This window comes from Pan paniscus, chromosome 3 (assembly GCF_029289425.2).
Source record: "Pan paniscus chromosome 3, NHGRI_mPanPan1-v2.0_pri, whole genome shotgun sequence".
Lineage (NCBI taxonomy): Eukaryota > Metazoa > Chordata > Mammalia > Primates > Hominidae > Pan > Pan paniscus.
In genome coordinates this window covers 86,092,727-86,106,615 of record NC_073252.2, presented here as the reverse complement: position 1 = coordinate 86,106,615, position 13,889 = coordinate 86,092,727, and the positions used below count along the sequence as shown (strand labels likewise).

General features: G+C 39.0%; 1 protein-coding gene across 5 annotated transcripts in view; it reads left to right on the top strand.

Annotated features, from left to right (window-relative positions):
* The window catches only part of ABCG2 (ATP binding cassette subfamily G member 2 (JR blood group)), a 143,511-nt gene extending 129,998 nt beyond the window's left edge, over positions 1-13,513 (top strand). For 4 of the 5 annotated variants that reach the window (XM_055111612.2, XM_003811274.6, XM_055111613.2 and 1 more), the window contains 6 exons: positions 3,853-3,942; positions 5,718-5,842; positions 7,588-7,742; positions 9,588-9,677; positions 10,544-10,626; positions 12,819-13,513. In XM_055111612.2, coding sequence (XP_054967587.2) covers positions 3,853-3,942; positions 5,718-5,842; positions 7,588-7,742; positions 9,588-9,677; positions 10,544-10,626; positions 12,819-12,966 — 691 coding nt within the window. In that variant the 3' untranslated portion in view covers positions 12,967-13,513. The remainder of the gene's footprint in view (positions 1-3,852; positions 3,943-5,717; positions 5,843-7,587; positions 7,743-9,587; positions 9,678-10,543; positions 10,627-12,818) is intronic. The other variant, XM_055111614.2, reaches the window with a different exon arrangement.
* Positions 13,514-13,889: the final 376 nt, after the last annotated feature.

Genomic DNA, 13,889 nt, shown 5'->3' with positions numbered 1-13,889 from the left:
AGAGTATTATTAAACAGCAGTTTACCAGAGTGATGTCATTGTTCATGTTTTTACTTTCCCTGAGGGCTGAGGTACCTGGATTATTTCCAGACTTGCTAGTAATTGATGGTTTGTGTGCCGTGTAGATGCCATGTCTTAACCCAGCACAGAATATATCACAGGATCTAAAGGCAGTGGGCCTTTTATATTGTGCAGCAGGAAGCATTTGGAAAGGACATGGAGTAACCTGGTCCTCAACTGGAACTTTGAAGAGGACTGGAAATCTGGCCATTAAAGCTCTTGGTAGAAAAATCCAGAGAAATAAAGAAGAACTTTAGGTGTTTCTTCAGATGTTTTCTGGAGAAATAGGGCATTAATCTTATTTTAATTTGTTTGTTTTTGAAACAGAATCTCACAATATTGCCCAGGCTGGTGTGCAGTGGTGCAGTCATAGCTCACTGCAGCTTTGAACTCCTGGGCTCATAATTTGTATTTGTGACTTAAGCTTGCTATCTTTTTTTTTTTTTTTTCCCCAAAGCTCTAGGGTACATGTGCAGGATGTGCAGGTTTGCTACATAGTTAAACGTGTGCCATGGTGGTTTGCTACACCTATCAATCCATCACTTTGGTGTTAAGCCCAGTATGCATTAGCTATTTTTCCTGATGTTCTTCCTCCCACTGCTTCCCGTTGACCCCAGTATCATTTTTTAAATAAGCATTTGGACTATGTTAAAGTGGCCTGTGTATATGATTTAATCCCTCCTGGGATGATTAGTGATTTATTGATGAGGAAAAAATGTTTCAGCATCATCTCTGGAAACAGGTTCTCAAAGTTTTGTTCAGGGGTGAATATTAGTACTTCATAATTTAAAACTGCTCGAGGCCAGTGGTTTAGTTCTCTTCTTTGGGGATGAATTCTCTGAGAGAGGAAAGCACTCTCTGCTCTTTCTCTAACCCGTGTAACTGAGAAACTGGGTTTTAATCATATGTAGAGTATAAGCATCTTTGAATTAATAGCTACCTCTGGAATAACTGCTTTACAGAGTTGTGGTGATAGCTAAACAAATTAGTGTGTATTAAGGGAAAAGGTATACTTTAAAAACAGTATTCAGATCCAGTCATCTCACTTCTAGATATTTACCCCAAAGATGTGAAATCAGTTTATTGAAGAAATTTCTGCACCCTCATATTTATTGCAGCATTGTTCACAATAGCCAAGATACAGAATCACCCGAAGGGTCTGATTTGATAAAGAAAATGTGGTATATATACGCAATGGAAAAACAAAAGAAATTTTGTCATTTGCAATAACATGGATGGAACTGGAGAATATTATGCCAAGTGAAATAAGCCAAACGCACAAAGCTAAGCACAGAAATGTCACATAATCTCACTTAATGTGGAATCTGAAACAATGGAACTGAAAGAGACAGTAGAATGGTGGTTACCAGAGGCTAGAGGGGTGTGGGGAATGGAGAGATGATGGTCAAAGGGTACAAAACCTCAGTTACACAGGAGGAATAAGGATTTTTCTTTGGAGATACATTGCACAATGTGGTGAACACAGTAAATAATAATGTAAATTTCAGAATTGCTAAAATTTAAGATACTTTTACCACAAAAAATAAATGTTTGAGGCGATGGATGTGTTAATTAGCTTGATTTAATTATTTCACACTTATGATTCATGAATCATATAACTTGGTACCCCACAAATATATACAACCATAATATGCCAATTTATAATTTAAAAAATCAAAATAAAAATATTCAGACCAATAAGTAGATATAACAGATGTGGATTACCACCTTGAAAGAATTAGAATGAATTAACTTCCTTAATAAGAAAAAACTGTGTTTAAAATAAATCATGTTAGTATTTAGAAGGAACGTTTCCATTGTCTACTTTTTCAGAATCATTATGGACATTACTGTACTGATAGATTTAAGACAACAAATTGAATTGAATCTTTGCTATGTTCCATGTTCTGAAATTAGCTTTTTACTTGATATTAGGTTTATTTGTGTACAGAAAGTGAGATAACTGCATGTCTACCAGGCCTGGCTATTTTTCACTCATTTTAATTATATGTACATACTTTTAAAACTGCTCTGGCTGGGCACCGTGGCTTACACTTGTAACTGCAGCACTTTGGGAGGCCAAGTTGGGAGGATTGCTTGAGGCCAGGAGTTCAACTCAGTTGCAGTGAGTTTATGATCATGCCACTATACTCTAGCCTGGGTGACCGAGGGCAGCTCTGTCTCTAAAAATAAAATAAAACAAAAAAGACCCTCGCCTGTTCCCTTATATCTTTGTTCTTTAGGTATCTATGGACTCTTTTTTTTCTTTTAATGTAATTGTGTTGTTCACTTGGGTTTCCATTTTTTAAAATGTTCTCTTGTTTTTACGCCATTTAAATGATGTGTCACTTACCTCTTTTTCAGTTTCAACTCACACCCTTACTGTCAATTATATTGTTTTGTTATGGTGTTTCAGGGATGTTGGCATGCTTTCATAAAATTCATATTTGTATCAAAGTGTAGATTAACTTAGCATTTTCCTTTTTATTTATTTATTTTTTAATTTTTTTTTTTTTGAGACAGTGTCTCGCTCTGTCACCCAGGCTGGAGTGCAGTGGCGCGATCTCAGCTCACTGCAACCTCCACGTCCCAGGTTCAAGCAATTCTCCTGCCTCAGCCTCCTGAGTAGCTGGGACTACAGGCACCTGCCACCACGCCCGGCTAATTTTTGTATTTTTAGTAGAGACAGGGTTTCACCATGTTCGTTAGGCTGGTCTTGAACTCTTGACCTCATGATCCTCCCGACCCGGCCTCCCATAGTGCCGAGATTACAGGCATGAGCCACTGCACCCGGCCAACATTTTCCTTTTTAAATCTAGTTACTTCACTGAGAAACAAGCACTAATAGTGTTCCTTTTCATTACGATACACAAATTAGATTTTTCTTTATCAGTAAGTGTCACTTGGTTTCCTCTGAGCACTCTGGAAACCTCATAGAGGGCTGGCTGTCTTAGCGTGGTCAAGGATAATGTCACGGCCCTGCTGATGGTGGTGTGGTGCATGCAGATTATGCATATAATAAGGGGTTGATTGAAGGTTCCCTTCACTGTCTTTCATTTTGCTTCCACATGACTTACATTCTTTGTTCAACTTTAAAATCAAAGTGGCTAATTGAATTTCTTAATCTTTACAGACTTTATTTAGCTTACCACTTTTCTGTTTGTACATTAGGAATGGTACTTGGCATTTTTGTTAGTTAAAATTATGTATTGGCCTGGCTGCCATACCAAAATACCATAGAGCAAGTGGCTTAAACAACAGAAATGTATTTTCTCTCAGTTCTAGTCTGAAAGTCTGAGATCAGGATGCCAGCATTGCTGGGTTCTGGTGAGGGCCCTCTACCTGGCTTGCAGACTTGCCTCCTTGCTGTTCCTTGTGTGGCAGAGCAAGAGCTCTGGTGTCTCTTCCTATTAGGACGCTCTTCCCATTACACTCTCCCCACCTCCCTATCCTGTAACCTCATCTGAACCTAATTACCTTCCAAAGGGCCCATCTTCAAATACCATCACATTGGGGGTTGGGGCTTCAACATATGAATTTTGGTGGGGGGAGACGCAATTCATTCCACAACAATCCAAGACTGTGAGTTTCAAAATGAGTACCACTGTGGAGACATAAGAGATGGGGAGAGGCTTGATGGGGTTCACGCTTCCCTGTTTCAACCAGAACAGTTTCCCTTTTTTTCCTGCCTAACTTTATACACTGTCATTTGTGGAAAGAGTTTTGTGGGTAGAAAATCTGTCTAAGAATGCTGAGTTGACTGCGGTGATTTGGTTCCCCTTTTCATGGCAGAGCTGGGGTTCTCTTCTTCCTGACGACCAACCAGTGTTTCAGCAGTGTTTCAGCCGTGGAACTCTTTGTGGTAGAGAAGAAGCTCTTCATGTGAGTAGGTCTTTGTTCTGGGAACAGGGCTGTCCAGCAGCAGGGGCTATTGGTTAGACTGATTACATCTGGGGTTGGGGCCAAGGATGGGATCCGGAGGATTACCAGTACTTTTTAAAATTTATTTTTAAATTGATGAATAAAAATTGTATATATTGATCATATACAACATGATGTTTTGAAAATATGTATAGGGGTTACCAATATTCATTGAGAAAAAGCAGCCAGAGGTAGGGAAGAAAATCCTGAGCCTTTGGGACCTGATATCCAGAGAAAAGAGTTTTTCTAGATTTGAGTACAGTCAGAAAATCCAAATGTTGGAGAGAGCAAGCAATAAAGGGACTGAAAAGTATATTTTGTTTTTAGTAAATACTGATGACCTTCACAAGAAAAGTTTGAGGGGCTTGGTAGAGATTAAGCAGCAACTTGGAAGTGGGGAGATTAAGTCAACAAAGAATGTGACCATGCTTAGCCCTCAGTGGACCAGGGAAGTGGCACGAGCCGGAAGGCATTCTTACAGTAAAGAGCAGCCTGGTTTAATTTATTGTATTTTCCTATTTATTTATTTATTTATTTTTTGGAGACAGGGTCTTGCTTTGTCGCCCAGGCTGGAGTCCAGAGACATGATCATGGCTCATTGCTGCCTTGACCTGCAGGGCTTACGCAGTCCTCCCACCTCGGCCTCCTGAGTAACTGGCATGCCTAGATTTTTTTTTTTTTTGACATAGAGTCTCGCTCACTCTGTCTCCCAGGCTGGAGTGCAATGGTGCAATCTTGGCTCACTGCAACCTCTACCTCCCAGGTTCAAGCAATTCTCCTCCCTCAGCCTCCCAAGTAGCTGGGATTACAGGCGCCCGCCACCACACCCAGCTAATTTTTTTGGTATTTTTAGTAGAGATGGGGTTTCGCCATGTTGGCCAGGCTGGTCTCAAACTCCTGACCTCAGGTGATCCACCCCCTTTGGCCGCCCAAAGCGCTGGGATTACAGGCGTGAGCCACTGCACTGGGGCGCCTGGCTATTTTTTTTTTTTTAATTTTTTTGTAGAGAGAAGGTCTCACTATGTTTCCCAGGCTGGGTATTTTTCAAGGATGGATCACATTTGCCCAAATGTACATGTCACATATAGGAATTATTAGAAAGGGAAATAATGAAGGAAGTGGAAGAGTTTGGAATTGTGGGAGAAAGATGTCAGGAAGAGGAAAGATTACAGTTTGGTAGTTGACAGGGATGTATGGCTGGAAGACATGATCATTGAAAGAAGAAGTCTTTTTCTTTTTTTAACTTGAGAGTAGAAGAAGTAAGAAGAGCTTAGTCATCTGAAGCTGCACTGGGGGGCTTGGAGAATAACAGGCCACCTTCCTCATCAGAAATAGGGAAAAAGAAAAGCTTCTATTCCTGCCAAAATCGGCTACTGAAGTGCTGTTCTTCAAGGAAAGCCCCCGTCAAAGAAGGAAAAGAAGCATTCTTTGAAGAGAGGGAGGATGTGTGGAATCTGTTTCCCTGGACTGAGTGTTCAGGAGCTAGAAAGAGCAGCAATAGGAGGGAACAGTGTCATGAGAAGAGGGGCTGTGCGCAGAGCTTCATGGGATGCTGTCTCAGGGAGGCTGGCACCCAAGGTATTCATGGGCATGCATAGTGGGTCTAGCCCTGAGGATGTGGGAAGCTGACTTGTTCAACCCCTGCTGTCAGCAGAGGTCTGTAACAGACAAGTCTAGCCTGCCCTGTGGCTTCTTAAACTAATCTTGGATGTATGATACGTATTTTTGTTCTATAGACATGAATACATCAGCGGATACTACAGAGTGTCATCTTATTTCCTTGGAAAACTGTTATCTGACTTATTACCCATGAGGATGTTACCAAGTATTATATTTACCTGTATAGTGTACTTCATGTTAGGTAAGTATGTAACAAAACAAAAAAGGACATGTCTTTAGTCTTGCCTATGGGTGAAGTCAGTTGCACCTTGCAAGCATATTTTTGGTTCTCAAAACTATAAACCAAACCATGAGATAAGGAAACACCTGTCCATTTTGCACTCTCTGAAATAGTTGTTCACTGCCAGCTATTTTTGTCAAGACTGTTTCCCAACTGAACTTTTTTGTTTGTTTGCTTTGTTTCGCTTTTTTGAGACAGGGTCTTGCTCTGTCACCCAGGCTGGAGTGCAGTGGTGATCATATCTCACTGCAGCCTCAACCTCCTGGGCTCCAGTGATCCTCCTACCTCAGCCTCTGGGTAGCTAGGACTACCAGCACACAGAAAGATGGAGTTTTTGGTAAAGATTGGGTCTCACTGTGTTGCCCATGCTGGTCTTATACTCCTGGCCTCAAGTAGTCCTCCTACCTCAGCCTCCCAAAGTGCTGGGATTATAGGAATGAGCGGATGTGCCCAGCCTGAACTTTTAAAACCACTTATAAAACTACACTTTACTGAGAGATGCTTGTGTTTTACACAAACATGGAAAGAATTTATAAAACTTTGAGACTATGCTGGAGAAGCTGGGATATTTATAGCCTATCTATGTTTTCTATCTGTCTGTCTGTCTATCTATCTATCTATCTATCTATCTATCTCTCCCTGTCTCTCTCTCTATATGCATATATATATACACACACACACTTAGAGATATATAGAATGATTAAATATATTTAATCTCTTAGAGATACATAAAATGATTAAATATATATATATATATGTATTTATTTAATATATATTCCCCATCCCTGCTTCTTTAATGAGAGAAAGACGGTGCCTTTTGGGGCTTGTTAATTAAAAAAAAAATACTTGTTTGGTAGATGTGGAGACTCATTTGTGCATTATGCTCAGGCTTCACTCCAGGCTCCTTGCATCTGATTTCCATATATTTCACTGATACACACATGCACACACACAAAACCCCTGGAAATATCTATTTTGACACTACAAGATAAGAACTACCGATTGAGTTTAAACCTTCCATTTGACAAATAATAGGTGTGTCCTAAACAATCAGGGTTAGGATCTAGATCTCCAGACTCCTGATTGTTGTTCTTGTGGCTGTTTCAAATCTTCAGATTGTATTACCTGTAGTATTAGCTCACTACAGTTTAGAAAGCAGTTTATGAAACGTAATTTAGTCCCATTTCAATCCAGAGTGATGTGGTGATCTGTCTAGGGAGGCTTGGGTTATGGAGGCCCCCTCCCCCTCCCCCAGATACTACAACCACTGTGAGGTCATGGCATCCCGATCGTCCCAGTCCCTTCACTCACAAAGTTACAGCACACAATGAGTAATGTGAGGATGTATGGGCAAATGAATGTGCTATTGATGAGTTTCCTGTGAAAAGAGAAGGCAGTTGAATTTTGGTTAGTTGTACTGCCTGCTCTTCATCTCAGGAACTCAGAAATTGTCCGTAATTATACATAATGGCACATAAGTGTTATAAGGACCAGTGCTTATGAAGTTGGTATAAAATATGAGAACTTTATACAGTTACATGGACAGACACAACATTGGAGACCGAGGGTGGTTGGAGAGTGGATGACTTTTTTTCATTCTAATATTAGTTTCTCAAAATATTAGTGTTAAATTTGCACAATAAGCAATCCCAAACATACGGTGACCTAGGCAGTTGGGTTAACTACTTCTTCTCTTTCTGACTAAGGATTGAAGCCAAAGGCAGACGCCTTCTTCGTTATGATGTTTACCCTTATGATGGTGGCTTATTCAGCCAGTTCCATGGCACTGGCCATAGCAGCAGGTCAGAGTGTGGTTTCTGTAGCAACACTTCTCATGACCATCTGTTTTGTGTTTATGATGGTGAGTCTGAACTGTGTTTGCTCTGATAAGGAATTGTTTTTTTCCTTCATTTCTTCCTGCACATTCACCTGTCATGTAAAACCTGTTTTGAGGATTCTGTAAATGGGGCTCTGCTTTACTTAAGGCCATCTACTGGAATAGATTATGCTAGAGAATATACTAACTTTCCTCTTTGCCCTTATCCGACCTTTTTTGCTACTGTTCTAATGAAGTACCAATAATTTTAGTTAATATTGTTACTAATGAGCTTTTAAAAGGCGTTTCTTTGTGACCTATTATGAAACCTTAATAAATTGGAATTTCAAAAACCAGAAGACATTTGATCGGCAGATTCTCTTGAGAATTACAGATTATTTGCCCGACTTTCATGCTGGCATTAGAGAACTGCTAGTTTATTTTTTTTTTACATTTTTAATTTATGTTTTAAAGTTCCCACATACAGCATTGAACTGCTAGCTTGTTTACCCACCAGCAGAGATAGTTTGGTTGGATTTATAATACTGTTTTCCAAGACACATACTAAGCCTCATAAGAAGCAGAACAGAATATGGTTTGAGTAGTCTATTTTGGTTCCCTCTCGTATTTTGAAAAAGAGTGTTTTAAAAATATTGGAAAATTGCAGAGTTCACACACTACTAAGTACCTCCTTTCTGGGTTTCGTTCCTGACATTCAATGTGTTTCTGCTTATCTTTTTTTTTTTAATGGTTACTTAATCCTAATCTTACATGCCCCTAAATTTTGCACATAGAGGAATCAACAGGTGAATGAAACCAGTTACATTTTTTTCCCCTTCAACATCATACTTGACAGGAACATGTCCTGTCTGCTAGAGTAGGAGTAGATGCCTTTAAATAAAAATAATTAGCACAAACTCTTGCCATAGTTTAATTCTTCCATTTCTGGATTTGAAAACTACCAATGCAAACATTAATGAGGAAGTGATAGGCATGTTTATATTTCCCATACTGTCATCCAGCAAATACAAATGTTTTGTTTGATTTATTATTATTTAAAGATTTCTACACAGAACATTAAAAACTAGTCATAAAACTGTATTTTACTCAGAGATGCTGTGTTATATGCTAAGCACTTGGTCAGGTCAAGTCTGAATATATATTGTCATACCAGCAACATCATCATTGTTATGCATATACCAGTATGCTTGTGGTGGCAATTAGTTCTCTTGTCAATCTTCAGCAGGTCTTCCCGGCATCTCCATTGCGCTATTGCTTTTTGGCAGCTTTAAATGATAGCACTGATCCTGTTTATACTCCACCTCTCACTACATTATACTCTGTATCAGTTCTAGACTTTGGGTTATGTTAAGTCTGCATTCAGAACCTCATATCCTTGCTAAAGTCATATGGATATAGACTGCAAACCTTTGTAAATAACAGATCTTATCATGTGAGGTGCAGTGGGCGTGTGATGCTCAGGATTTATCTGGTATAGATTCTTCCAATGCCAGGTGTATTGGTGAGCACACATAGTGGTTGTATCATTAGAATAGTCAGTGCTTCTTGACCTTCCATTGTGTGCAGTTACAAATAAAGTTGAGTACATAGTCTTGACAATTGAGGATCTTCCGATTAAATGGAATATCTAATATGTATTAGATATTTTGTTCTTCCTTTAAAACCGTAAATGACTTCAGCTATATAGAGATGTGCACATGCAGAGGAGAAGAGTTTAGTGAGTGTCTAGAGTAAGTGGGAAGAACTTCAAGAAAGAGTTGATTTTAAAAGAAATACTTACAAAGTGATAGGGACTTGAAGAGGGTATTCTCTAGAATTCTGCATGAAATTACTCAAGCAGGCCTGACTCTTAGTATTTGCTTTTTGTAGATTTTTTCAGGTCTGTTGGTCAATCTCACAACCATTGCATCTTGGCTGTCATGGCTTCAGTACTTCAGCATTCCACGATATGGATTTACGGTATGTCTTCCTTGTCTGTCACTGTGACTGCATTCCCAAACTAGGAACAATGGAAATCAAGCGTCCTCATCTCATTTCCCTGATCATGAGCTGTGAAAGTATCCCATCCAGAAACTCCCTTTTAGGAGCAAGGAATGAGAATTTTCTGTTAGCCTTGGTTAACACAAGGCTGGGGAGTCATTTGCTATTTTCCTCAGTCATCCTTTAAAGGGCTGAAGAGTGGGGAGATACCTCCTAGTAAAGGAGAAAGATTGGCTAATTGATGAAAAACATATTGTTGCATTTCAGTTCAATAAGGAAATAAATGAGAGGATGGGAGACTAGAATACATATGTTTATAATGAAAGGAAAATTAGAAGAGCAAAGACCATATAATAAGCATAGTCATATTGGCTTTTGCAAGCTCATTAACTCCAAAGTAAACTATCCGTGTCTTAATATAGTATAACCAAGCTTCTAACGTCCAAGAATTACAACTGGTTCTAATGAAAACAAACAAGAACGAAAGATTGTCACTGTAAATTAACAATACTCATTGAGCACCACTGTATCATTTTAATTAGAATGTTTATGGAGTTACAAAATTGGGGAGAGAAGGAGGAAGGAGCTATGGTGTAATATAGCCAGAGGTCTCCCGCTTTGGCAAAATACTTTACTTCTTTTGTATTGGAAGCCAAAATCCCAACCCTAGGTTTCTTGATTGCCAGGGAAAATAACATTAGTTGGTTTGGTGAGACAAAGACTGTGAATATGTTTTTAGAAATAACAATAAAGATTAAACTCAGAGGGCATGATTGTGATAACTCTTTGGAAACTTCTTGAAATTTAAAACGGTTTACCTTGCCCTGCTCCCACTTGTGTTATAGGCTTTGCAGCATAATGAATTTTTGGGACAAAACTTCTGCCCAGGACTCAATGCAACAGGAAACAATCCTTGTAACTATGCAACGTAAGTTTTTGTTCAGTGTCAAAACGGGTTTTGTTACTACCATGGTGTGATGTATAAAGGCTACTGGGCTTAGATCTGTATGAGACCTTCCAGGGGCACTGAATTTTTCCGAGCCTACGTTTTCTCATCCATAAAGTGAGTTGTGCGCGAATGCATGTGAACATGTGGCACAACCCCTCAGTATTCTGCTGCAGTAAAAATTGTCTTTAACGTGCAGCAATGTTTCTTACGTTTGTTTCGTATTGTTTTGGGCCTTTTAAAAGATCCTTTTGATATTTTGATTGTGGGTTTGAATTCTTGGTTTTCAGAGCATTTGAGATTGAAGTGAGGTGCTTTGATATTTTATCAAGGGCTTATGGTTCCTGAACTGTATGGATTATATGAAATCTATGGGTCCCTGAACTCACGGATACTTCTGAGCCCAACGCACGGACAGTAGTAAGAGTGAAATAGGCAGCAATAGCACAAAGAAAGTGAACATTTCCCTGCCAAGATCCTGGCACTTCCACTGCCTCATGCATTTGGAAGACATCATGAAATCAAAGGCCGCATAGTCATGTGTTGTTGTTTTTAAATTAACTTGGAATACTCCCTATCAATCGATTTATCCTCTAAAAAAACAAGAAACACTTGAATAAGTTGAGAAAAAACCCCGTTTTCACATAATGTTAAAACAGATTCTAATAACACTAGATAATATTGTTTTAAGAATTTAGTAACACGTTCCTTTTCTATGATTGCTAATGGTTTGATTTTGATACATAAATTAATGAGAGAAAAGAGAATGTTGATATTATCCTCAATCTCCTGAATGTTCAAGATAGAATATAAATAATTCTGAATAACAGGACAAATTACTCTTTTGAATTGTCCACAGGAAATCCTCTATACAGAGAGGTTTTCTTTATTCTGTCCCTCTCTTTTGGCTTGATCAGGGTGGTCAGGATGAAGTGGATGGGAAAAATGGGACCAGATAAGGAGGAACCACCATGGGCTTCATGGTGACGGAAGATGAGGCTTCATCCTCAGTAGACAAAGGAGGAAGATATTCCCTTTTTTTTTTTTTTTTTGAAACGGAGTCTCGCTCTGTCGCCGAGGCTGGAGTGCAGTGGCACGATGTCCGCTCACTGCACGCTCCACCTCCCGGGTTGACGCCATTCTCCTGCCTCAGCCTCCTGAGTAGCTGGGATTACAGGCGCCCACCACCACACCTGGCTAATTTTTTGTATTTTTAGTAGAGATGGAGTTTCACCCTGTTAGCCAGGATGGTCTCGTCTCCTGACCTCGTGATCCACCTGCCTTGGCCTCCCAAAGTGCTGGGATTACAGGCGTGAGCCATTGCACCCGGCCAGGAGGAAGCTATTCTTATAGTAAAAGAGACGCTATGTATGTTTTTGGAATTGCTGAATTCCCAAGAGTTGCACAAAAATGGTATCAGGCAGTAACTGTGGCTGTCCAAGCTCTTTTTAATACAAGATGATTTCCTAACCTGTGGCAGGGATTTCATCCTACTCAACTCTAGCTGCCACTTAAGGCTTAAACCTGATAGCTGAGTTTGCTGGGAATGTCTTGTACCTGAGTATCTGTGATGCTCCTCACAGTCTTGGTGTAAGAGCTGACAGAACCTGACTTTGGCAGGAAACCCATGCACACCTCTTTTCCTGGTTTTGGAATTCTTAACCTGTGTTGTTTTTTATGGCTATTTGTAAGAGTAAAGAGTACTGTAAGAGCTTTGATCATCTTAGTAAGGGTCACAGGTGTCATCTGTTTAAGCGGATATTTTCTTTATCAGGGATAAGGGAACTATTACTTGATAAATATTTCTGCCCTTTGGAGAGAGCAGCATTACAGATTTGGAAACCAATAAATTTGAGTAGGCTAAAAACTTGGTGATTCAAAATATGACTCTGTAAACCTGGTCAAGTTCCTTAAACGTTAGTCCCCTCATCTTTTAAGTGTGTACAATGTCTATCACATTGGATTGTTTTAGGAATTAACTAAGTTAAGTCCATGTTGCTTGTTAGTGTCTAGCAAAATTGTAAACACACAATGACTGTTAGCTATGACATCTGAAGGGGTAATTATTAAAGGCTTGGTTCAATTTTAGCCTCCTTTAAGGAACAGTGGATATACTTAGTAACATTTGACGGATGCTAGGAATGAAGTTATATTCTTTTTCTGTTTAATTTCAGATGTACTGGCGAAGAATATTTGGTAAAGCAGGGCATCGATCTCTCACCCTGGGGCTTGTGGAAGAATCACGTGGCCTTGGCTTGTATGATTGTTATTTTCCTCACAATTGCCTACCTGAAATTGTTATTTCTTAAAAAATATTCTTAAATTTCCCCTTAATTCAGTATGATTTATCCTCACATAAAAAAGAAGCACTTTGATTGAAGTATTCAATCAAGTTTTTTTGTTGTTTTCTGTTCCCTTGCCATCACACTGTTGCACAGCAGCAATTGTTTTAAAGAGATACATTTTTAGAAATCACAACAAACTGAATTAAACATGAAAGAACCTAAGACATCATGTATCGCATATTAGTTAATGTCCTCAGACAGTAACCATGGGGAAGAAATCTGGTCTAACTTATTAATCTAAAAAAGGAGAATTGAATTCTGGAAACTCCTGACAAGTTATTACTGTCTCTGGCATTTGTTTCCTCATCTTTAAAATGAATAGGTAGGTTAGTAGCCCTTCAGTCTTAATACTTTATGATGCTATGGTTTGCCATTATTTAATAAATGACAAATGTATTAATGCTATACTGGAAATGTAAAATTGAAAATATGTTGGAAAAAAGATTCTGTCTTATAGGGTAAAAAAAGCCACCGTGATAGAAAAAAAATCTTTTTGATAAGCACATTAAAGTTAATAGAACTTACTGATATTTCTCTCTAGTGGTATAATATCTCAGGAATCTTTGCTGAGGGTTTGGAACTGTAGGTAGAGTAGAGGGCCAGGAGTCCAGTAATAGAATTCTTGCACCATTTCTGGAACATTCTAGCTCTGGGAGGTCACGTAACCTTCTTGGGGTAGTTCAGTGGTTTATAATCCAGGTGTGCGTCAGAATCATCTGAGGAACTTTGCTAAAATACAAAAATCTGGCCTAAGTATCTCCAGATCTACCTTCATAAAGGAATCTGACCACTCCTGGATTTGGTAATTTCCAAGTTCTGAAAATTTTACTTAGGATTTCATAACTATTACATCTGTCCCTACATAGGTTTTCTTTCCTACTTATATACCTTATGTTCTCT